The 26,181-nt window shown below is 37.3% G+C and overlaps 2 protein-coding genes across 2 annotated transcripts; both read left to right on the plus strand.

The window, feature by feature from the left end:
* Positions 1 to 25,865, plus strand: LOC124461285. The gene is made up of 2 exons (XM_047012825.1): positions 1 to 920; positions 25,645 to 25,865. The coding sequence occupies exons 1-2, from the start codon at positions 338 to 340 to the stop codon at positions 25,683 to 25,685; spliced, it is 624 nt and encodes a 207-aa protein (XP_046868781.1). The 5' UTR covers positions 1 to 337; the 3' UTR covers positions 25,686 to 25,865.
* Positions 23,024 to 24,037, plus strand: LOC124461284. The gene is made up of 2 exons (XM_047012824.1): positions 23,024 to 23,710; positions 23,823 to 24,037. The coding sequence occupies exons 1-2, from the start codon at positions 23,055 to 23,057 to the stop codon at positions 23,878 to 23,880; spliced, it is 714 nt and encodes a 237-aa protein (XP_046868780.1). The 5' UTR covers positions 23,024 to 23,054; the 3' UTR covers positions 23,881 to 24,037.
* Positions 25,866 to 26,181: the final 316 nt, after the last annotated feature.

Below are 26,181 nucleotides of genomic sequence, written 5' to 3' on the forward strand. Positions count from 1 at the left end.
TTTCTAATAATTTGAATTGTGTGCCTACTGTTAAGGCGAATTGATCAGTGTTAAGTAATGAATATAATGACTGATGTAGAACGGTTTAACACTAGATATGTGAGAGAGAATTCAGTCTCTTTTTCTTCTGGAAGTCAACCATTAAAAAATTAGTGGAAAAATGGAATCAACGATTCAGGAAACCCTGAATTCCTCTCTTCGCCGATATCAGAAGTGGAGTCTAACTCAAGACCAACAATAAATGAGGAGCAGTTTCGCATTTTATTAGAACCACAAAATCGAAACTTTTGGGAGATAGCAAAAACTTTTCGTGCATCGCCTAGTGAATCTCGACAAGATGGTGAAATTGTTCTACCGAAATTTAACTTCGACGCTGCTGGAGCCAACTCCACGCAATGGTGTGCTACGGTGGATTGGTTCTGGCGAGTGTCTTGCCGTGTGTGGGAGTCGGCTAATGACGTCACTTTTAACAAAATGGCGTGGCATGGATCATGAGCAAATTGCTGCATCGGTTGTTCTTGGTCATTTGGCAAACTATGACAGCAGACTACAACGGATTGCGTACACACTGACTATTCGCAGCAGACGAGACTTACAGTCCGAGTTACAAGTCTTTTCGTTTGACAATAAGCGGTCCAGCTCTTCAGACGATTATTCAACGTTGCCAATCAAATGTTACTCATGTGGGAAGCTTGGACACAGGAAGTCGGAATGCAGAGGGCAGAAACCTTCTACATCTGGAGAAGATCAGCGAGCTTCCTCAGTGCGTGCTAAAGTCGTGACATGCTATCGATGTCACGAGCCGGGACACATCTCTACTCAATGCTCCAAGAGTTCGGATGGTGACGCAGGATCACGTGTGCATAAGAGGGTTAACCTATGTGTCGTTGATGAACCAAAAGCAATTGTGTTGCGCCCAGGTGAGAATTTTCCGATTAGATCGTTAGTCAAAGAGAGCATAGCACACAAACTGTCTGGGAAAAGAACAAATAACGTAATCATTAAGTGGAATTGGTAATGTTAGTGTAGTTTCGTCAATTCAAATCACAAGTAATGTAATGATAAATGGAAATTGTATCGAAGTAGTATTTCATGTAGTCCAACATAATAATAAGAAAAATAATATTGTAATTGGCCGCGAAATTTTAGCACAAGGATACTCTGCTATAGTATCAACAGAAGGTGTGGAATAATTAAAGACAATACAGTTTACGAATGTTCTGTAAAAAGTTACGAAAATGATTTTAATAATTTAGCAACTGAAGCACAGGGAGAAGATAAAAATCAATTGTTAAGATTGTTAAGAAAGCATTCAAAATCATTAATTCGCGGAACTCCTTTAACTCGCGTAACTACTGGTGTAATGTCAATTCGATTAGTAGAACCCACCAAGACTGTGCAAAGACGCCCTTACAGATTCAGTCCCAGTGAAAGAGAATTACTCCGGTCAAAAGTTCAAGAGCTAATAGATTATAATGTAATAAGGCCGAGCAGTTCACCTTATGCTAGTCCAGCACTTTTATTAAAAAAGAAAAACGGATCTGTAAGACTCTGTGTCGATTATAGGGAATTTAATAGAAATACCATTGCAGATAAGTTTCCTCTACCATTAATTTCAGATCAGATAGCTAGATTGCGTGGAGCAAGATACTTTACTTGCTTGGACATGGCTGGGTATTTCAGGTCCCATTACACGAGAATTCCATTGAGTACACTGCATTCGTCACTCCCGACGGACAATTTGAGTTTTTGGCGATGCCGTTTGGTCTAAAGAACGCCCCGTCGGTTTTTCAAAGAGCAGTGATGAAAGCAGTGGGCGATTTGGCATTTTCGTACGTTATTGTCTATATGGATGATATAATGATCGTGGCGTCAACTAAGGAAGAAGCTATTGAAAGATTAGATTTTTACTAAGGCAGGCTTTTCGTTTAATGTAGAAAAATGCTCATTTTTGAGGGGTTCTGTTCAGTATCTAGGATACGAAGGATAAGCATTAAGCGCATTGCCACCACCCAGGTCAATTACAACATTGAGGCAATTTATATATATCTTTACTCTCTTACATCTATTAAAATTAATTTTGATTGGACGAATGAACATGAGAAGGTTCGCAAAAAAATTATTGATATCCTTACAAGCAAACCAGTCTTGGTAATATTCGATCCTAAATACCCCATAGAACTGCATACAGATGCAAGTGCCATTGGCTATGGAGCCATACTTTTGCTTCGAATTGAAAATAAACCGTATGTGGTTGAATATTTCAGTAAAACTACTAGTGTGTGTGAATCGAAATACACGTCTTATGATTTAGAAACACTCGCGGTAGTTAATGCAGTAAACCCCTTTAGACATTATCTACATGGTAATAGGTCTGTCATTCGTTAAAGGCTTCTAGAACAAAAATTGAGCTATCACCTAGAGTGTATCGCTGGTGGGCATCCCTTCAAGCATTCGATTTTGATATTCAATATCGCGAAGGCAAACGTATGGCCCATGTAGATTTACTGTCGAGGAATCCTTTGCTTGATAAGATAAAGAGAATCAAAATAAAGTTGTAGAAAAACATGTACAGTTAATGGAAATTTCAGAAAATTGGATTCAAGCCGAAAAACAACGTGATCAGGATATTTTTCAAACAATTAACAAGTTGAGTGAGGGTGAGCTTTCTAAAGATTTAGCTGCAACTTATGAAATGAGAGCTAATGTGCTTTACAGAAAAATTCAAAGAAATTGTAGGACTCGTTGTTTGCCAGTCATTCCTAGAACCTTTAGATGGTCTGTAATAAACCAAGTACATGAATCGATATTACACTTAGGTTGGGAAAAGACCCTAGATAAAGTGTACGAACATTACTGGTTTACGGGAATTGCGAAGTACGTTCGAAAGTTTGTAGAGAATTCTATCACTTGTAGGGTGACAAAATCAGCGTCCTGAAAAGTCCAAGTGGATTTGCATTCGATTCCGAAGATTAGCATTCCTTGTCATACGTTGCTTATAGATATCACTGGAAAACTAAGTGGGAAGAACGATTGTAAAAAGTGTGTCATTGTTCAAATCGATGGTTTTACAAAATATGTTTATTTGTACCACACTTATAAGCTTGACGCAGTTAGTTGTATTGACGCATTAAAGTCATCGATTGCGCTATTTGGACCTGCTCAATTAGTGGCTGATCAAGGCAGAAGTTTTACGGGATCGAAATTTTTCGAATTCTGTGATTCTCAGAAAATTCAGCTTCACCTGATAGCTACAGGTGCTAGCCGGGCAAATGGACAGGTCGAAAGAGTGATGAGAAACTTTACAAAATCCATTAACTATCGTTGAATCCAGTGAGCGTTCAAGGCAAGATGCTATAGGGAACGTTCAATTAGCATTAAACTGTACAGTTAATCGAGTTACAAAATCGAGTCCGTTAGAATAATTAATCGGTAAGAGTGCTCGACCATTAGGATTAGTTCCCATTGATGATAATGAGACAGCGATAGATTTAAATGACCAAAGATCTCAGGCTACAAGAAATATGGAAAATGCAGCAAGCTATGACAAACTTAGATTTGACAAAGACAAGGCAAAAGTAGTCAGATTCAGTAAGGGGAATTATGTTCTGATCAAAAATAGTGAGAGACAACAGACTAAGTTGGACACTAAGTTTCGTGGACCTTTTTATTATAGCGGACGTTGACGAGACTATGCGCAGTACGTTCAAGTGGCCCCTACGACACCAGGACAAAGCCTGTTACGCGCGAGCCCAAGCAGATAACCCACCTCCCACCCGACCGACCGAGGGGTGCAGACGTATAACGCACGGCACGAATCGCGTGGAAAAAATTCACAATAAAAAGACAAACAAACACATAATACTATAGCTATCTATTAACAAAATGGGATAGGATAGATGTTTTAAGCATATTAATAGAAAACTCTGAGCCGATTACAGGGGATAGAAGATTGTAATCAGAGCAGAGGACCCTAAAAGGTTCATGCATAGCATAGTTAGAAGAACAACGACTAAGGGATAAAGGTATTAAAGGATGTCTACTCCGTCTACATGGTACCGACAGATTCACCTGAGCTAATAACTCAGGCGAGTCGATATCACCAATTAGGAGCTTGTGCATAAAAATGACACCAAGCATAATTCTACGGTTAGTTAGGGACGGAAGGTTAATCAAGAGAAGTCTACTAGAATACGAAGGCAAATTGACATTGCGATCCCAGCTTAAGCCACGAAGAGCAAATAGCAAGAACTGCTTTTGAACGGATTCTAGTCTAATCTGGTGCGACTCATATTGAGGTGACCAAATGCAAGATCCATACTCTACAATAGGACGGACAAGCGAAGTAAAAAGAACTTGTATAAGAAGTTGTATAGGGGTCATCAAATTCTTTTGACCATCTTTTAATGAAACCCAGGACACTCATGCCTTTGCGACCGTGGTGGAAATATGGGTGTTAAAATTTAACTTATGGTCCATAAGTACGCCCAAATCATTCATATTATTTAGACGTTCTAAAGGGCTGTTGTTTAGAATATAAGTGACCAGTTGAGGAGAGTTACGAAAAAAAGTCATTACCTTACATTTGGTAGTGTTAAGATTTAGTAGATTAAACTGGCACCAGGATTGAAAGTTTTTAAGATCAGCTTGTAGCCAACTAAATGAATCTGTATCTTTATAAGTAAGACAAAGCTTGACATCGTCAGCATACATAAGCACACGCGAATGAACAATGACTGATGGAAGATCGTTAATAAATAGTGTGAAGAGCAGAGGGCCAAGATGACTACCTTGAGGTACACCAGAAGTCACAGAAATGGAAACGGAAAAAGAAGACTTAAAAAGTACCTTCTCTTTTCTATTTGTTAAATATTCTCGAACCCAAGAAAGGAAAAGGGGTGGAAACCCAATGTCGCTCAGTTTAGAAAGTAATAGGGTATGATTAACGGAATCAAAAGCTTTGCTGAAGTCAGTGTATATGACATCAGTTTGTTTACCATTTTTGAACCCCTTGATAATTATTGATGTAAATTCTAAAAGGTTAGTGGTTGTAGATCTACGTTTCACAAACCCATGTTGGGATGGCGAAATAATAGAGCTGCAAAAATGTTGCAATTGAGAAGTTATAATTTTCTCAAAAGCTTTCGGAATAGCGGACAATTTTGAGATACCCCTATAGTTAGAGGCTTCGGACTTTTTGCCATTTTTATGCAGAGGAATAATATACGACTCCTTCCAAATAGATGGAAAAGAGGAAGATTCTACAGACAATAGAAACAATTTTAAAATGGGTTTACATAATGCGTTTGCACAGAACCTGAGTATACATACAGCAATACCGTCTGGCCCCGGAGAATAAACAGGTTTAACTAATTTAAGTTCGGTAAGAATAGAACTTTCATCAATCACTGGATTGAAAATGCAATTAGCCTTTTTTAAATGATAAGGATACGGACTTGCTCGATATTCCGTTGAGGAATAAGTTGTTTTGAAAAAACTCGCAAACATATCGGCAATTGCCTGATCAGTGCTCGCTTTTTTATTTTGAAAAGACAAAAAAGATGGGTGCACAGAGGTCTTACGTTTAGAATTAACAAAATTATAAAATTGTTTAGGGTCAGAAGAAAACTGAAGCTTACACCGCTGAAGATAATTCTTATAGCATTGTGTATTAAGCATCATGAATTTTGAACGAGCGACTGTATACAGAGCATAATCTGATGAACGACGTGTTTTTTGGAACTTCTTATAATATCGTGTCTTCACATTTTTCAAATTGGATAGCTCGCGAGAGAACCAGGGAGGTTTGTTAAGCCGCTCCAGCCTACCAAGAGGCACACAAATATCAGAGTATCATAGAAAAAACGAACAGCCGAGTTCATATCACTACAATTGTACAGATAAGACCAATCGGTAGTAGCAATGTTTTCATTAAGGCTGGCAAAGTCAGTCTTACGAAAGCACCTAGTTAGTGGTAACTCATTTGAACCAAGTAATGGTGAAAGCAAGGGCAAATCAATTTTAAATTTAATGTACGATGAAATTTGTCTTCTGGAAGAACAAATGGTTCGATCCTAGAAACCTCACAATAAGAAGAATCCAATACAAAAATAAGATCTAACGATTTTCCATTAGAATTTAAGACAGGATTGACTTGGGATAAAGATAAGCCTAGAAGGCCATCAATAAAGTCATGTGACAAAGAGGGCAGCAACGTGGTAGATTCATCTGTTAGTGACCATGCTAAAGCGGGTAAATTAAAATCACCTACAACTATGAGCATGTCTTGACTCGAAACTAAAGAGGAGACAAACTGAATTGCCTCTAAATGATTTAAATATACCACCATGTCTGACAATGGTGGAATATAGGAACAAGTAATGAAAGCATTAAAAGATTTAAAATTTACTTTAACACCGACAAACTCAATCTCCTGGGTACTAGAAAATTGAATCATTTCAGATGATAAAGCAGCATCACAGCTATCAGAACGCCACCACCTACTATGCGAGAAATCCGGTCACGTCTGAAAATAAAAAGTTTGTAGAAAAAACCGATGCATCAGCAATATCAGGTTTTAGCCACGTCTCTGTGAAAGCTAGAAAGAAAGACTATCTACATAGAGATTAGGAAGTTTAGATTTTAGTCCTCTAACGTTCTGGTAACCCAGGTTAAGCACGAAGATAGTTTTTTGACACACCAGCAGATGCTGATGTGGCAGGAATAGTATTAGTTGTTGTTGTAGGCAAGCGAATCGGTTGCCGATTTTTCTTTTTTACAGTGTATTCTTAACTATTATATGTTTAGGCCAAAAAACTTCTCGACATATAGTGTCGAAGATATTGGCAGAAACACTAATTTTAAATGACGAAATGTCCAGAGAATAAGAAAATTTAAACTTCTCCACCGCAATATTCGAAACGTTAACTTTCTTCCGAATATAGGTTATTACATCATCAGATGTGACAACAGGGTCTAGCCTAGAAACAAATATATGTTTCTTTGGTGGTATGCCAACGAGAGGCCGCGGTCCCGAAGCGTCAGCCGCAGCAGTAACGTTAGACAAGTCACCCACTGCAGAAGTCAACTTGTTCACGGGGCCCTCGATACTTTTAGAACTATCGGCAATTTCCATTGGAATGGGTAATTGCCCAGACACATCGGACACTACAATAGGCATCGTTTTTAAGAGATCATTCCCAGGTGATACCGGTAATTCATTACTAATAGCATTCACAACCGGGCTCTTAAACGATATCAATTGCTGTACATTAGGAGTGGACGGTGCATGAGACCGGTCGGGGACGATAAGAGACGCTGGCGGATCTACAGATACAGAAACACCCCAAGGACTGGTCCTTTTACGTTTCGGAGACTCATTCATAAGCGATAAACTTCTGAACTGAGTATCCAGCGCAGTAAACTCCGCTTGGAGTTTATTAAAACCTGCCCTTAAAGTGTCAAAACTATCTCTAGTCCGCCTCATGAAAGAGCGCATCTCATTCTCGACCTCCCGGCAAGCATCACATCCATATTTTAAGCCACCACCTTTAGCAATAGACTCCTTGATTCTGCCTTTGTAACCTGCACACTTGACGTGAACCGCATTGTCACACAACCAACAAAGAATATAATCATGGGAGTCAACCGCATTAGTGGCAACTATGCAATTATTTTTTGAGCAGACAACCATTTTATCAAAAGTTTAATTTAATTACAAAAGGAAATACAAAAAAATAAAAAATAAAAATTCTAAAGGTAAAAAATCTGTGTATAAGAATATACTGACCAGTTCTGACACAAGGGTTAATGTGCAGAGTAAGCCTTCACAACTAAAGAATACAAAGAAATGAAAACACAAAAACAAAAACACGTATCACAGAGACGCGGTAGGCAAAAGACGAGAGCGCAAATCAATCAAGAATAGGAAAGAGCGGGAGAGCGCGTCAAATTGAACACATGCAACAACAATTTGTACGCAAGAGCGCGAGAGTTAGTTAAAACGGTAACGACACAAAAGCAAAAGAGATAAACAAAACAACAACACCGCTAATGCAAGTATTGTTGTAAGTTTTGATTTTATTGAAATTTAAACAAAAACGACAGCAAGAACTCGCGAAATGAAAATAAAATTCGGATGTTGTAATTATTATTAATTAAACCGATAATTTAAGAGTTATGTAAAAGTATTTAATCGCGAGAAAAAATAAAAGTTGATAAGCTCAAAAAAAACACGTCCGTCCTTCGCAACGAGTGAAAGTTTTTTTTTTATGGTCATAGAAGTATTAGAAGGCGATAGATATACGTTGAAGTCCATGTCAAGTAGAAGACAGTATAAGTACCCACATGATAGTTTACGGAGAATGCCAGAGGTGCAGGTACCAAGCGAGCTGGATATCGACGGAGATGAGTATGATTCATCTGGTGAAACGGGTGAAACAGACCGTAATGGCACAGTTGGAAGAGACTGTGGTGAAACGGGTGAAACAGATCTTAATGGCACAGTTGGAAGAGATTGTGGTGAAACGGGTGAAACAGACCGTATGGAAACAGTTGGAAAGGACTGTGATAAAGAGACGGGTGAAACAGACCGTATGGAAACAGTTGGAAAAGACTGCGATAAAGAGACGGTTGAAACAGACCGTATGGACTAGTGAATGAGGCACTAGGGGAAATGGGATGGAATGTAGGGATGTTTTTAGAAAGAGTGTTGTTGTCGATGCTACGTGGTGGTACCTTGCCGTGGATTCTTGAAACGTAAATGAGAACATAAAGAAAAGACAATGTTTGTAAAACTAAAAGCGAAAATGTTGTTTGATAAGAATGAAAATGTGGAGGTTATAAAATAAGAAAATATTGAAAACATTGTAATGTTTTATGAATTGTAAAAGAAATATGAACAAACAAATGTTGAAATTGGCAAGTAGAAAAATATGAAATAAGAATTTTTAGTTACGATATATGTTATAGCAAAAAAGAGATTTTGAATTAACATTAAAATGGATTTGTCAAACTGCATAAAACAGAATGTTTTTGGTTCAGTTAGTTAAAACAAAGATGTGAAATTGATGCTTGTAAAAGTGGTTTATATTCCTGTTACAGGACGTGTAATTTGTCAGGATGACCGTGTCGGAGATTGTAAAGGTGGTTTATACTCCTGCTACACGAGGACGTGTAATTTGTCTGGATGACCGTGTCGGAGATTGAATTAGGTATTTCTAATAATTTGAATTGTGTGCCTACTGTTAAGGCGAATTGATCAGTGTTAAGTAATGAATATCATGACTGATATAGAACTGTTTAACACTAGATATGTGAGAGAGAATTCAGTCTCTTTTCCTTCTGGAAGTCAACCGTAAAGCACGTCGAGACTCGCTGCACAAAATTAGTGGAAAAATGGAATCCAACAACGGAATCAACGATTCCGGAAACCCTGAATTCCTCTCTTCGCCGATAAGTACATATAAACCTCTACATCAAAATTAAGTCCCACAAAAATAAATTCTTTTATTTGGAAGTTAGGCGAAGTTGTAAAAATAAATCCTTTTATTTGGAAAATTTGGCTAAATTTTAAAAGATCCTGTAACCTGTATCCTGTAAGCGTACCAGTCGTATCCAAGATTATGTGCAGCACGCAAGGCGACAGACCGTCAGCGAAGATTCTAGGATTGCAGGATGCTCACAGGCATGCTCATCGAACACACAGCTCATGTGAAGGACTGCAGAAAATGAAAGGTTGCGGATGTTCCGAAAACGCTTAGGTACCTAGGAGTCCATCTGCTGAAAACGCTTCAGGATGCAGCCAAGCGAACAATATACCAACTCTTGACATTCGTCTGACACCTATATCCTGTAGTCGGTCTATGTGGGATGTTCCGGATGTTCAAGAAACGCTTAGACACATCCTGTGCAGCCTTGGTAACGAGGCCATCTAAGAAATAGCTTCAGGATGCAGCCAAGGGAACAATTTATCAACTCTTGATGTCCTGTCAGACATAAGCCCCCACTCCCGCACCCCACGGACGAAAATCTGTCTGTGGTATTCCTAGTAGATGGCCTGCTTAAACTAACCTAACCTATATCTAGAAAATCTAACCGTTATATTTAACAATTGCAAAGTAATAACTTCTTTACATCAAAATTAAGTGAAAAACAAACGATTCTTCATCAAAATTACACAAAAGCACAAAAATCGGGAAGTAATTTTTTAATTAAAAATTAAACTTAGTGTTCGTTAAAATTTCAGAATTTAAAAATTTAAGTTTATGGTGTTTCGTGGTTGTTTTGTTTTAAAAGTATCTTTATATCCCGTTTATATTAGTGTTTCCTAAAATCGCGAACTAAATTCAAACTTCGAAACCGCGTCTACGACATTCATACAACATTCAAACATCGTTTCGAAAACAAGTCACAAATTAAAATTTTATGACCACATTAAATTTTTCGCAGATATTTACTTTTAGGTGTACGAAATTCGCCAAATTCGTCTTGTTCTCTTAGGTTCACAATCAAATGTCAAAAACGTGCAGCAGCAGTTTTGAATTACGACGGCTTTGATTTTATGTCGATTTGGAGGATTTTGCAATTTTATTGAACCGATTACTCATTGAGGTATTTAAGAATATAGGCATATCATTTCTATGAATATATTTGTGGAATTAGTCCAGCGTCATATATTTAAGAAGCCCTTTTCCGTGTGAACAAATACTGACTGCATACAATGGAAACTTGCAGTCTCTAAAGCAGTGCATTGGCTGTTTCCACCAAATTGTTTGTTTTCGCTTGTCTAAATCGCCACACTGAACATTGTCCATTACAATAAATTCCAAAGTCATCATAGGTAAACTTTTATTATGCCTCTGTCAAATTCTCTCTATAGAATGTAGGCAAATGTATCACCATTTTGGAATATAAGAATTAGTTTAATGGTTTTTCAATTGTAGGTCAGATATGTGAGTAGAAATTTTAATAAATTTCAGTTTTTACAATTCGGTAATAGATAGAGAAGCATAAAAAGTTAAAGAAGTCGATCTCGGTTTTTTGTTTTAAAGGATGGAATAAATTTTCAATCGTAAAAAAAATTGTGTTCACTCCAATCAGCTTAGCTGCAAGGCTCACATATAGAAGCTAATAATGCAATGTCAACGGAATGTAAGAATGAACGATTTAATCTACCTTCAGCGGATTAGAGTTAATGATTATTAAAATTACCAAAAACTCTTGCCAGTGCATAAGCTGAAGGTACAAACAAAGTAGTAAAATTTCGAATTTTTCCGTGGCAGCGGCAAGGGAATTCGAACTCGTTATCATCGAATATATATAGCGGAGTAAGCAGCTCAACGCGCTCGACCATCGTATGAAAACAACTTGTTGCTCAGTCGGCAACAGTTCTAAATTAACAGCTTTCTTTGAATCTGAAATGGCTCGCAAATGATGCTGTTAACTTAACATTAGATACAACTATTTCCGTTAAGCACCGAAATAATTTATTAAAGTTTTCTTTAATTTGTGATTTAGTTACTAATTTATAACCTGCAATTATAGATTGAACAGTATTTCAGGTGTTTAGGTCAAACTCACAAACATGGGAGTAAAAAAATAGTAAATAACATGAATTCGTAACAATTTTTAAATCAATAGGCAGAAAATAATTAAATGTTTGTCAAGACATAAAATTTTGTGATTTATTTTTAACTATATCCTTGCCAATAAAATTTTTAAACTGCGAAGTGCGAAGATCGAAGCTTAGAAGTTGGTTTCCGGTGTTAATTGTTTAAACAGTTTCAGTTCTGCCTTGTCCCTTTTTTTAAGATTTGCCTTCTTCACATTTCAGATAATTAATCAAACTCTCCAACTCGAAATGTGTGAGGGGCATGCAGCAACGCCTCGTCGTGTTCTTGCATGCAATAAACGGCAATTATTTGTATATTACCAAGTGCTTAAACAAAAAACAAACCGAAAAAAATAATGTGTGAAATTCAAAGTAAGGCTTACATATGGTGGGCGTGTTAACCCATTGCACTTCAGTTTACTTTACTTCACTTCACTTCATTCCATTTGAGGCTTTAGGCTCTTGCATAAATTTTGCCTGATAAATTTTTAATGGGCTGCGGGTGCTGCAATTTCGTTTGAAATATTGCGGCTATATGATATTTCAATTTTCAATTAGTAAAAAAAAAAAAAACAAAATGTGTACGTTTGTACAAGCAGCGAAATTCTGTCGACATGTGGCCCACGAACAAGATTTGACTTTTGCTTGGTTTTTGAAATGCATTTCTGAGTTGTATCAGTTTCTTTTTATGGCCAAACATTGTAGGTCAAAGAGTTTTGCTGGAGAAGTGACTCATGGTAGGAAAAGTGGGCTTAAGTGTGTTATTAAGTCGTGCCTGAGAAGCCACTGAGATGGCTCAGAGCACTTTCCCGAACGGCTTTTTAAGTTTCCTAAAAAGAGGCTGTCCGTCGCCAGTGGGTTTCAAAATGTAATTTGCAATCTGACGTCAATGTTGACAAGGCGTTGATTTGCAACTTACATTTTGAAAAAAAATTTGTCCGCGTAAAATATCTGAAAGCAGGTGCTATACCGACTCTTCGCTTATTTGAAGAAACCGACATAAAGTTGAATATCTCGGAAAAAGATAATAATTATGTCAAAATTCAAATAAAGTCAAAATTTTCAATAAAAAAAAACGACATTTAAGAATTTTTTTGCAATCGGAAAAGGCACGAAAAATAAAATATCTGAAAGAAAAAAACGCAAACAAAAATATTTTTGAAAATATAAAGAAAAAATGCCTATCAAAGAATTCAAACATGATTTGCACTATGTTACTGAAAAACAAGCAATCGTGGATAGAAGATGAAAAAATAATTGCTCAAAGCATTAATTATACTATACACCCATAGGTATTAAAGTCGCCAAAATGTATGTAACAGGCAGAAGGAAGCTTCTCCGACCCCATAAAGTATATATATTTTTGATCAGGATCAACAACCGAGTCGATCTAGCCATGTCTGTCCGTCTGTATGAACACGCAGATCTCGGAGACTATAAGAGCTAGAGCCACCAAATTTGGTATGTAGACTCGTGTGATATGTAAATATTTATTTATTTATTTTATTTATTTATTTATTTACGTCAACTAACACAGCAGTCGACGAAAAAGCTTAAGCTAAAGACAGATAGTAATTAAATGAAGAAGGTAGCTTAGCTTTATACACAACTAAACATCCCCGGCCCGGTGGAGGTGTTTTATTTGCACAAGGTGCCAGCTATGCCCCGATTCACAGCCAATGTGGCCAGGGATGAGTTGCAGCCAATCCAAGTCCAGAATATTTTCATTGGTTTCGCTGTAGATGATTAAAAAGTATAGCGCGAAGAGAAGTGACAGAAAGATGAGGAGAGATAAGGTGAGGGAACACGAAGAGGTTCGTGAAGAGAGTAGTTAGTCAGACATCTACTAAGGTGAATAGGAAAAAAGTTTCTGGTCCGACGTGAGGGAACACAAAAATACAGCGTATCTAGTAAATTGGTAGAAATGACTTCGCCGTTGACTAGTTTATGGAGAAAGAGAATGCCAAAAACAAGCCTACGGTTATAAAGTGAAGGAAGATTGATAAGAAGAAGTCTATCAGAATAAGAAGGTAGGCGAAGACCCGGGTCCCAATTTAGACCGCGTAGCGCAAACTTAAGGAATTGCTTCTGTACCGATTCAATACTACGCTGTGAACATCATATTGAGGGTTCCACACTGGCGAGCAATATTCTAGAGTAGGGCGAACTAACGAAGTGTATAAAACCTTTGTTACATAGGGATCATCAAATCTTTGGCCCAACGTTTAATGAAGCCGAGAAGGCAGCTTGCTCTGTTGACAATTGAAGAAATATGAACATTAAATGAAAGTTTAGGGTCAAACATAACGCCTAAGTCTTTGAATGATGGAACACAATCTAACAGAACAGACTTAATAGAGTAATGAGCTAGGAGCGGAGACAAACGACTGAAAGTCATAAAAGAACACTTAGAGGCATTAAGGTGTAATTTATTAACGTGGCACCAATCACAGAACGCATCGAGATCTGATTGCAAGTACTGTTGGAAAGAAGGATCATTATAGGAATAACAAATCTTGACGTCATCCGCAAACATGAGCACGCGTGAATGCGCCAAGGCCAAAGGCAAATCATTTATAAACAATGTAAATAATAGTGGGCCCAGATGACTGCCTTGGGGTACACCTGACGTAACTCGAACAGTTTTAGATATCGAGGAACGAAAAGACACCTTTTGGGTTCTGCCAATAAGATACGACTTTAACCAACCCAATAATTTTGGTGAAAAACCCATGATGTTAAGCTTTGCGAGAAGCAAAGAATGATAAACCGTATAATTAACATCAGTTTGACACTTTTTACGGAAGCCATGGTGTACAAGGGTAGTCAATTCTAAAAGGTTGGTAAGCGACGAACGACCTTTCATGAAACCAAGGTGACAAGGAGAAATAGTGGATCTGGATAGATGTTGAAGAGAAGACGTAATAATTTTCTCAAACAGTTTAGGTATTGCCGAAAGTTTGGCAATGCCACGGTAGTTGGAAACATCCGATTTGCTACCCTTTTTAAAAAGCGGAATAATAAATGACTCCTTCCAAATATCAGGAAATCTACAAGTCTCACTCGATATAAAGATTAACCGAGCTAAAGGCTTAGATAGGGAAATAGAACACATTTTAAGGATGCAACTAGGTATATCATCAGGCCCGGGAACGAAGGAAGACTTCATAGATGACAAGCTAGAGAGAATACAGTCTTCAGTAATACTGGGAAAAAACATACAATTTAAATGTGGGATTGAAAAGGGATAGGGTGTGGGATCCGAAACAGTAGTAGAATATGTCGACTGAAAAAATTTAGCAAACAGATCTGCAATATCTAAATCATTATTAGCAGACTGGTCGTTAAGTCTGAAGGTGGAAGGTAGGACATTAGAGCGTCTTTTGGAATTGACAAAGTTGTAAAATCTTTTGGGGTTATTATAAAATTCAGCCTTACAGCGAACGAGATAATTGTTGTAGCATTGAGTATTTAAAAGACAAAATTGAGATTTGGCTATACAATAATTTGCATAGTCAAGTCGCGAACGAGTTTTTTTAAATCTTTTAAAATATCTCGATTTAATGTTACGAAGATTAGAGAGCCTACGTGTGAACCAGACTGGCGAGCTGGAGACGGTAGAGACATTCACATAAGGAACGCATTTATCAATTAGAGAATTAAGAGCAGAATAGAAAAACTTCACTGCACAATCTATATCGCAGCACTCAAATAGAAACGACCAATCAAAAGAGAAAATAAGGCTGTTAAGAAGATTGAAATTTGTTTTACGAAAACATCTACGACGAGAATTTGAGATGTTTTTAAATAAATTAGTAACGGAATTGTAAGAAATAGTAACTTCAATGGTAGGATGATAAGGATCTTCAGGTTTCACTAGTGGCTGTGTTTGCGATACAGCACTAACAGTGGGATCAGAGACAAAAACAAGATCAAGGATTCTTTTAGAACAGTTAAGGAAAGAATTCAACTGATATAGTGGACATTCAAGTAGGCTATCAAGAAAAACATGTTGAGATGAAGGAATTAAGAAAGATAGATTATCATCAACAAGCCAAGAAATATTAGGCAAGTTAAAATCACCTAAAACTATAAGAACATCACGATCTTTAAGACGACCAAAAATAGTTCGTAAAGCATCAGCATGGTGCACGTAGATCATGATATCAGAAGCTGGAGGAATATAAGAACAAGAGATATATAGGCTAAAGTTAGAACATGTAACTTCGACGCAAATAAACTCAACACCTAAGGGGAGATCAATCGGCACCACACTTGAAGACAGATTCGATTTTACAGCAATGAGTACTCCACCGCCACGACGACCAACACGATCAAGCCTATAAGAAATAAAATTATTGGAAAGAATTTCATTATCTAGAACAGAGGAGTTAAGCCAAGTTTCAGAGAAAGCTAATATGTCAGCTGAAAAGGTTTGGCTATCACAGAAAAGGTTCGACAGCTTGGTAAGAAGTCCTCTTACATTTTGATAATGAATGCAAAGACTAGACGTTATTAGTTTTTTGAAGCAGAAGATAAAGTAGGAAGGTGGACAGGCAACGGACGAGAGCGCTTATTGGGCGCAAACTCGTGTACAACTAGGCCCTCTGGCCAAAAATTAGGGTCAACCATAGCTGAGAAGTACTCATTTGGTACTGTAATTTTAAAAGAGGAGATTTCGCGAGGCCTAGAAAACTTATTGATTGAGAGCCGGCATGATCCTGTGATTGATCAGAGTTCCCGTGAGGGATAGATTGAGGTACACCAGGGCTTGTAATGGGTACTTCGATCTGAAAAGAAGAGCATAAAGAGGGACAAGAAGATGGTGTAGGCGAAAGTAAAATCGGAGAGGAAGTAAAGAAGGAAGAAAGAAAGAAACCTTAAACGAAGATCCCTATACATACGGCTAAAATCAAGCTGCTGGCTGGCACAAGATGGGCAAGTCCATCGCATTAAGCCAAGCTCAGGCTTAGACACAGACAACCAGAAAATTTGTCGTAGTCGCGGCCATTGAGGCCAGCACATTTTAAGTGAATAAGATTATCGCAGAGCCAACAAGATATTGCTCTATACTGATCATCAAAACGATCAGAATGTTTGCAATTAGGTAGACAACAAGCCATTGAAAAGCCGAAAGAAAGGCAAAAAAATTATATATATATAAGAATATATAGAAAAATTAAATTCACAGCACAAAGATAATTATTGATAAATAATCAATAATTACAAATAAAACAAAGAGACAGCTAGAGTGCACAGCACAACAGAGAGTGCAAGAACAGTTATAAGCCGAGCTTTGAGAGGCGGCCTTACAAAAGTGATTATGCGGGAGAGAAGCTAAGCACAAGCACAAAGCAGAGAGAACAACAAAGCCACTAGCACTGATGGTATGATGAGGCGTTGAGGGGAGCAACTGCAGAAGCAATGACGAAAGAGAAAAAAAAAAGAAAAAAAAATATGTAATTGCACCAAACACTAATCACGAAAAAGAAAAAACTGTTTAAACTGATTAATTTGGCGAATTATGGAAATAAAACACAAGGGAGTCAAGCGAACAACACCAGCGGAAGTGTAAACAAATTAAGCACAATTAAAAATTGAGAAAAAACAATAAATATTAATAAAAACTCAGGAGCTATGCAAAAACACGACCGTCACGTCAGAGAGCAGAAAGCTTTATGAATAAACAATATATATAGAGTTATAGAGTTAATTGGAATTTTGGACACGCCCCCTTACGACCCCAGAATTTACACAAAACTGTTTTTCTGAAAAAGTATAACAGATAGAGACATCATATTTGGTTTGTATACTCGTTTAGTTAGCGCGCAGAAAAAAATTGTTCCAACTTTTTGCCACGCCCCCTTCCGCACCCGAAATTTACATAAAACTGATTTTCTTAAAAACTATCAAAGCTACCGACATTAAATTTGGTATGTAAGCTACCTTAATAGACGCGCAGATTTTGACTATTTAAAAATATCAAAGAAGCTAACTTCGGCTATGCCGAAGTTTATATACCCTTGCAGTATACTTGGCAATAATATTTTTCCGTTTTGAAATTTCTTTCCCTGCAACTCAATTCATCAATACACAAACAAAATATTATTTCTCTTTTTACCACAAGTTTTTCTTCTTCCATCATTTTCTAAGCAAAGCACGGCACGCATACACATACAGTTCATGTAGCGTTGCGTCTGTGTGTGTATGCGTGTGCTCTGTTGATTTGATGATGGCAGTAGTAGGCAGCAAGCAGCGCTGCCGGCAGCGTTTGAACCGATTTATATTGACTGTAACTTGTGTTCTATTTATCGGATCAGATTCAAATTTTGGGATCTGAGATTTTATATCTATTACTATCATATTGGTAAATTTCATGGGGATACTCCAATTTTTGCAAAAATGTTTCTTCTAGAGCTATATGATATAGTGGTCCGATCCCAAAGATTTTCATACTTTATCTCACCCGGGTAAAAAAAAGCTCCCAAAAAAAATTTCATCCCGATAGCTCTTAAGATGGCTGAGTAAAACGCGTACGCCCCGACGGACAGACGGACAGACGGTCAGACGGACAGACGGACATGGCTATATCGACTTCGCTTCTCATGCTGATCAAGAATATATATACTTTATGGGGTCGGAAACGTCTCCTTCTGTGCGTTACAAACATCTGACCAATTTTATAATACCCTCTGCAAGGGTATAAAAATTTTGGCATTTCCACCCCCGCCAATTAAACAAAACTGATCTTCTCGAAAACTAACAGAGTTAAAGTCACCAAATTTAGTATGTGTACTGGCTTAGTATGCACGCAGAATATATATATTTTAAAATGTTGCCACACCCACTTACTCCATAATTTATAAAAAACCGATTGCCTCTTGCAATTTTTTGACCATCACAATAAAATTTGGCGGACTAATTAATCTTATCTATTTCTACCAAATTACCAAATTTTATTGAAATCGGATTAGAATCATGCAAAATATGCGTATGAATGTATTTTGCTACGCGATCCATAAGGGCAGAATTGGCCGTTGGCTAGTGGCGGCGCTAGAGTGCTCGTGTATTTGTAGAGTGAGCGAGATGGCATATGGTTATGAGGCATGTTAAAACAATTTAAAAGACATACATTTTGTTTTCGAAATTTTAAATATTTATTTCACCTGGTGTATGGTATACCCAAGTCGACGAGTCGACTTACTTACTTCATTTTTATTCTTCGAAGGCCTATATGAATGAGATTGGATAAGTGGAAGGATTTGTGGATGATGGCTACGAAAAAACTGACGCTTTATGTAAGCAAATATGTATTTTCATGGTGAGGGGGCTATATGCCAACTGCTCATAAGTTAACACAATTAATAGATTCAAATATAAGAGCCGCAAGAACCCTATGTCTTTTTATAAGAGCAGTAGTATGCGATCAAGGCCCAAAAATCGAATGGCATTCAATAAACTTGGAATAGTTAACGAAACACCCTGTTTTTCTCTGGATGACCAGAAAATATATGCATATATGATGTCCCCCACCTCACAAAATCCATTAGAAACATTCTAGTGCGAGATTCTATTGAGACTTCTGATGGTACAGTCTCCTGGCATGTAGTGGTGAGATTGCTTGAAATTGACACGAGCAACACTTCTACAAGAATGTGCCCACAATTAACAAGGAAACACATATTTCAAAATTCTTTCGAAAAGATGAAGGTTAAATATGCAACGCAGGTATTTAGCTAAACAGTATCATCCGCCATTAAAACATTGATTCAACATGACAAATTTATTGACTGCGAAGATGTGGCAATCGCTACATCTAAATTTATAGAAAAAGTAAACAGGTTGTTTGATTGCTTGAATAGCAGTAATATTTATGATAGAAATCCGAATAAATCAGCGATCCAGAAAGACAGTGACAACGAACAATACATAATAGAAATGAGAGACTATTTTAAGAAGTGTCTTTATCGCAGTAAAGTTTATTGTTTAGATGGAATAGTTCTATCAATAAACACAATACTAATGCTTACACGCGATATTTGGAATGAAGGGCACGGAGTATTCTTTTTAATGTTGTCACGTCTAAACCAAGATGCGCTAGAACATGTATTTTACCTAATAAGAAGTAGGGGTGGCACAAACATGTATTTTACCTAATAAGAAGTAGGGGTGGCACAAACAATAATCCTATGTTATTCGAATTCAATGCAATAATATCAAAAATGTTGTCAATGAAATTAATAACTTCAAAAACGACAACAGGTAATTGCGAGCCAGATGAAGATATGCTAATAAATGTTATTGAAGAAACAAAGCATGAACTGGCAATTGAAAACGTAAATGACCAAGATCAGGTGTATTACGAAGATTTTAACATAATCTTAGATGAAAATATGAAGGATGAAGTATCCGAGGGTGATAAAGAACAGCCAACTGAAATCAGTATAGCCACTGAGAATCATTGAAATATTTCGTAGGATTTGTTATGCATAAAGCCCAACAAAAGTTAATTGCGATTCATGCAAAGAACTTTTAAAAGAAGAGATTGCAAATTATGATGAATCGGAATTTTTTATCATTAACAAAAATTTTAAAACTATAAACAACAACCTAAAGCTTAAACCCCACAAAATCATTTATTTAACCTGATGAAGCAGCATTATAAGGTCTTTAAAAATTTCCCACATGCGAGTTATGCCATTAGTAACACTTCCCATAACAGCCGACCCAAGAGGTCTACACTCCACATTAATGTAAACATAAACAATACCATTCCATTAAACATAGAGAATCACAAGAAAAGTGACCAGAAGAAAACATTATAAACACTTAGATGTAAGCCAAACCAGAATATGATTTGATTCAATAAAGCAGTCTTGATTTAACACTCAACCAGAACAGACTCAATCATAATTTGCGCGCAAAATAAAAGAAAAAATTATTAATGAATGCCTTTCGAATATTGAGAAGGACCCGAATTACTTAGATTGGTACAGTGAATCGCATCGAAAATTTATTCTATATTTAAAAAAAATAGCAAATGGCTGATGGAAAGTTTATGCGGTGCTTCTGAAAAGCACAAAAGCAATAGGAAAATAGAAATTTTAGTCTTAAAAATAAAAAAAGGTCGATAAGCAACAGAGTCGGTATTCTGGGAATGTCCGTCCGTCAGGGGTAATTTTTTAAAATATAGATGTGGGACTCGTAGTGCAATCCCACTTTTTCCTCCCGAATTTCTAGGCCGTTTTACTCACAATCAATCGTACAGTTTTATTCAACATTATCTATATATATAAAATTCTCGAGTGTGTTTGTGTTTGTTACAAAACTACTCCGAAACGGCTCACCCGATTCTCACGAAATTTTTATGCAGATTGTGTAGGACTGAGAATAGGCCAACATCTATTTTTTATACCCAAATAATAACGAGCTCACGATTAAAACTGCCTAACTGTGCTGGATATCTGAACTACCCTGTGTTTTATACGAGTGAAATTAGACACACGGCCTACTTGATAAGAGATGAAATTCAACAAAAATAATTTAAATCTTCAAATCGAAACAGGCCGTGAAAAACCATATACAACGTTGAGACTTTCTAGATTTCAGTAAGGTGATGTACACTGTTGAGTTCACACGGCTTCGCTTGGGGATTTCCGTATACAAAAATTTAATTTTCCAGTTTTTTTTTCGGAACAAACAGTTGAAATTTTCTTTTAACTTCAGGACAAGCGTTCTGTCGCTGTCGCCGAGTGTGGTTCGGTGGAAGGCGCGCACAAGAATTGTGCGTCTCGAGTTCAGTCGTTGTTACAACTCGAGTGCGACCGAACTCGCTGCGCTAATTATTGATCAAGAAAATAATACACGTTATACACCAATCAGTTTTCCAACTTGATTTATTACAACAATGCCACGAACACGCAGGGGGCTAATTTGAGTCGTCAAACAAACAGATCTAGAGGCATGCAAGATAGAAGAGCAATAAGATCAGATGCAGAAAGGCAACAAAGTAATGCAGATGTCCGTGTAAGAATGGCGCAGTTACGTGCATCATAATTACAAGAGGTACGAGATGAGCGAAACCAACAAAGACAATTGGAACGAAGAGAAGCGCGCAGATTCGTAGCCAACAGACGTAGAGGGATTGACCAACATCAACAAGTACTTCGAGCATTTACATCACATTCATTTCTTCGACTAGCATTTCAGTATGAGCCTGATGTTGAATATTACGCTCATTCCAAAGTGGTAATTGGTACATTGGACAAGGAATGCCCGCACTGTCAAGCCCTTAAATTTAAAAATGAGCCAATTGGGATGTGTTGCTCATCAGGAAAAGTGAAACTTCCAGAAATTGAAACACCGCCGGAACCATTGCACGGCCTTCTTATTGGTACTGATCCAAATTCTTCGCTGTTCTTGCGTTCAATTCGGCAATTCAATTCATGTTTTCAAATGACATCGTTCGGAGCAACGGAAATAGTTAAAAATACTGCTGCAAATGGTCAACAATTTAATTCCACATTCAAAATCAAAGGCCAAATTTACCACAAAGTCGGCTCAATACTACCAATGCCAAACGAACCTTATAAATTTTTACAAATTTACTTTATGGGTGGCGAGGACTCCGAACGGGCACTCGCCAATCGCGTGAATACACGTTGCAACTATAATCACCTCAATTCACCATTTGCAACGCGCATTGTCAGCGAGCTGGACGCTCTGTTAAATGAGCACAACGAATTGTTGAAATTATTCAAATCACATATGCATAAGCTACAAAGTGACAATCACGCTATTTTCATCAATCCTGATAGAACACCAGCTGAAGGGCATATACGTCGATTCAACGCACCTGTTGTTGACGACGTGGCTGGAATCATGGTTGGCGACCATACAGCTACGTGACAAATCGTGATTCAAAAAAGAAATAATTCTCTTCAGTCCATTCCTGATACCCATCGTTTATATGATGCTCTCCAATATCCACTCATTTTTTGGAAGGGACAAGACGGATATTGCATAAACCTTAAGCAACGAGATCCGGTAACAGGTAATTCATTCGTTAAGAATATGAAAACTCTTCAATTAATACATGGATATACTATTATAGGAACCGAAACAAACAAGAATATTAGCTCAAAGGATTTCTATTCGTTTCGGTTGATGATTAGACGTGGTCAGGATAATATCATTCTACGATGTCGTGAGCTTTGCCAACAATTTATGGTCGATATGTAAGTCAAGATAGAGAGTGAACGACTACGATACCTGCGATTTAACCAACAGAAGCTGCATGCGGAAGAATACTTGCGAGATGCTATTGCCAGCAACGCTGATACTGCCGAAATCGGTAACTCTGTCATCCTACCATCATCGTACATAGGTAGTCCACGTCACATGCAAGAATACATACAGGATGCTATGACCTTCGTACGTGAATATGGACGACCGTGCTTTTTTATTACTTTTACATGTAATCCAAAATGGCAGGAAATTACATCGTTATTATTACCTGGACAAAGTGCAATACATCGTCATGACAGGGCATGTGAACATGCGCGTTCAAACGCTTCAGGATCCATCCGCCGAAACTTTTTCGAAACAGCTATTAGATATTGGCAATGGGAAAGTTGCCGTACATGAAAATACTGGATCAATAAAATTACCACCTGGTTTTTGCGCAATCGTCCACTCGCAAGATGTTCTCATCGACTGTATATTTCCCGATGTACACACACAATATATAAATCTTGAGTGGCTGGCAGAAAGAGCCATTTTAGCAGCGAAAAATGTGGACGTTCATGGATTAAATTTCAAGATACAACAATTGTTGCCAACAGACTCTGTGTCATACAAATCTGTTGATATAGTTTGCAATACTATCGAAGCTGTAAATTACCAAGTAGAATTTTTTAATTCCTTGGATTTGCCTGGCATGCCACCGCACCACTTACAATTGAAAGTAGGATCTCCGGTGATTTTGCTCCGTAACTTGAACCCACCACGGCTGTGCAATGGCACACGATTGGTTATTAAAAAATTAATGACGAACGTGATTGAGGCCACCACTTTAAATGGCAAGTTTCAAGCTAAAAGGTAACACGAAATTCTTTGACTGTTAGGCGTTACGAAGTTCGCCGGGTTTGCTAGTTTCTTTATATATTTATCACTTAATTATTACATAACTATACTCTTTTTATTCGAGCAGCCACGAGGAACACAACCGGTCGGCCCAACTTGACGCCATAGAACTCTTTTCTCAATGATATCGATGGTATCGACCTCGCCTCGAATGTTGAATCGTCTGATGAATTCACTTGACCATTCCACGACTTCATATACTCTGTGACAGTTGAGGTTTTCCCAGGACCTTCGTGATCTCCTACCTTTTCTACGTCATATCGTCCATGAGACTTAACTTTCACCACCCATATGATCCAAAATATTTAGCCTTAAGTTTTAATCCTGAACCATATTGCGTTCGCTTAATTGCTATCAAATCATAAATTTTATACTCAACTACCTTTTTGCGTTTTTTGTTATAACTTTTACGATTTTCCTCTTGGATTCTCTCCATATTATGCTGAGCTTCCTGACGAACGTTAGTGCGTTCAACTTACAGCTCTTCTATGGCTTCCTCTTCCAAAAGTTCTTGTAACTCGGGGAAACTTTTAGTCCTCATCTCAACCCCGGTTAATAATTTTTCTACTGTTGAGTCCACAATACCTTTATCAACGAAAGATAAACGCCTCGGCCGTTCGTATACTGGGCATTCGTCACTTAATAATATTTTCATTTCGACTGGACTCTTCTTTGACGGTTGAGCCGAACTCGCTTAACAAAATTGTTTTTAATGATATCCAATCAGTCACTCCTCGCTCACTACGCACAAAAACTTTTGCTGCACCTTTTAATAATTGCTTCGCATAGATAAATTTCTGTAAAGAGTTCCATTGAACTGCTTCTGCATTATCTTCAAAATCCCGTAACCAATTTTCTAACCGTCTAACCTGACCCAAAGTAAAATTATTTCTAACTGCAGTTGGTGCCGTAGACTGAAATGATCCCGCATCATCACTTTCGGATTCAACCTCGACTTCGTCAGCCACCAAACTGAAATGTTCGAGAAGACGATCTTGCAACGATTGCTTTCTACCAGTTATTGCCAAATTCAAACTGGCCAACTTTGCTTTGAGCTCATTTACATTTCAACTTAATACTTCGTCTCTATTCATTTTATATTCGTCGTTGCTTACTCGTTACAGCTGAAATTTAAATATATTTTACAAAAGTATAATCTTACTCTATTAGTAATTTAATTTTCTCTTTCTTCCAAATTTATTTACTTTACTTTTGAATCAACATTAATTTACTTTACTTTTGAATCAACATTAAGGTACTTTACTTTAATTCAAGCCAATCTTTAAATTATTAGTTATAATTTTGACATAAATTTATATTGATTTAATTTAATGATTGCATCAACTCAATTCAAATTATAACATCTTTCGTTCTGTAAACATAATGTTAATTAACATAAACATCTGGCTCACCACTATGTTGCCTTACGTGCATATGTCTGTTGATATGTCGATCTTTCACGAATGCTCTCACTAATGCTGTCTCGCTCGTGACGCCAATGCCGATGTCTCACTCGTGACGCCAATGCCGATGTCTCCCTCTTGTACAAACTTTTTTGTCTTTGGCGACTCAATTTTAATGAATTTTTCGCTTCGAACGTTTTTTTTTTAATTATTAGTGTTTTTTATTTAACAAGATCTTTTAACTGCACGTAAGTTCGGTGCACCATGTAAATGTACATATCTCACTTCTGACACCAATTTGTGGGACTGTTAGTGCAATCCCACTTCTGACACCAATTTGTGGGATCGTTAGCGCAATCCAACTTTTTCCTCCCAAATTTCTAGGCCGTTTTTACTCACAATCAATCGTACAGTTTTATTCAACATTATTTCTTTATACATTTATCACTTAATTATTACATAACTATACTCTTTTTATTCGAGCAGCCACGAGGAACACAACCGGTCGGCACAACTTGACGCCATAGAACTCTTTTCTCAATGATATCGATGGTTTGTCATCGTTCAAGCAGGAGGAGAAAAACTGGTAGATCAAAACAAATAGAGAAAGCGCGCCAAAACTAAAATGAGGAGAGGGGGCACGACTAAAACCAAAACAAAAGAGATAACACTCCTCAATTGCTTGTTTACTGTTGCCATGTTCTTATTATTAAAATTGTTTCTAGTATATTAAATAAATAAATTATATATATTAAATATAAATTTAATTAAAAATAAATTATTAAGTATACAAATAAAAGAAATATAATTAAAAATATAATTGCAAAAAAAGGGTATATTAATTTTGGTCAGAAGTGTGCAACGCATAGAAGGAAGCATCTCCGACCATATAAAGTATATATATTCTTGATCAGCATGACGAGACGAGTTCAAATAGCCATGTCCGCCGCCCGTCCGTCTGGATCAACGCAAACTCCTCCTAGACCGTAAGAGCTACAGAGCCGAAATTTTGCATGTAGGCTT

Source organism: Drosophila willistoni, unplaced genomic scaffold (assembly GCF_018902025.1).
Source record: "Drosophila willistoni isolate 14030-0811.24 unplaced genomic scaffold, UCI_dwil_1.1 Seg302, whole genome shotgun sequence".
NCBI classification, from domain to species: Eukaryota; Metazoa; Arthropoda; class Insecta; order Diptera; family Drosophilidae; genus Drosophila; species Drosophila willistoni.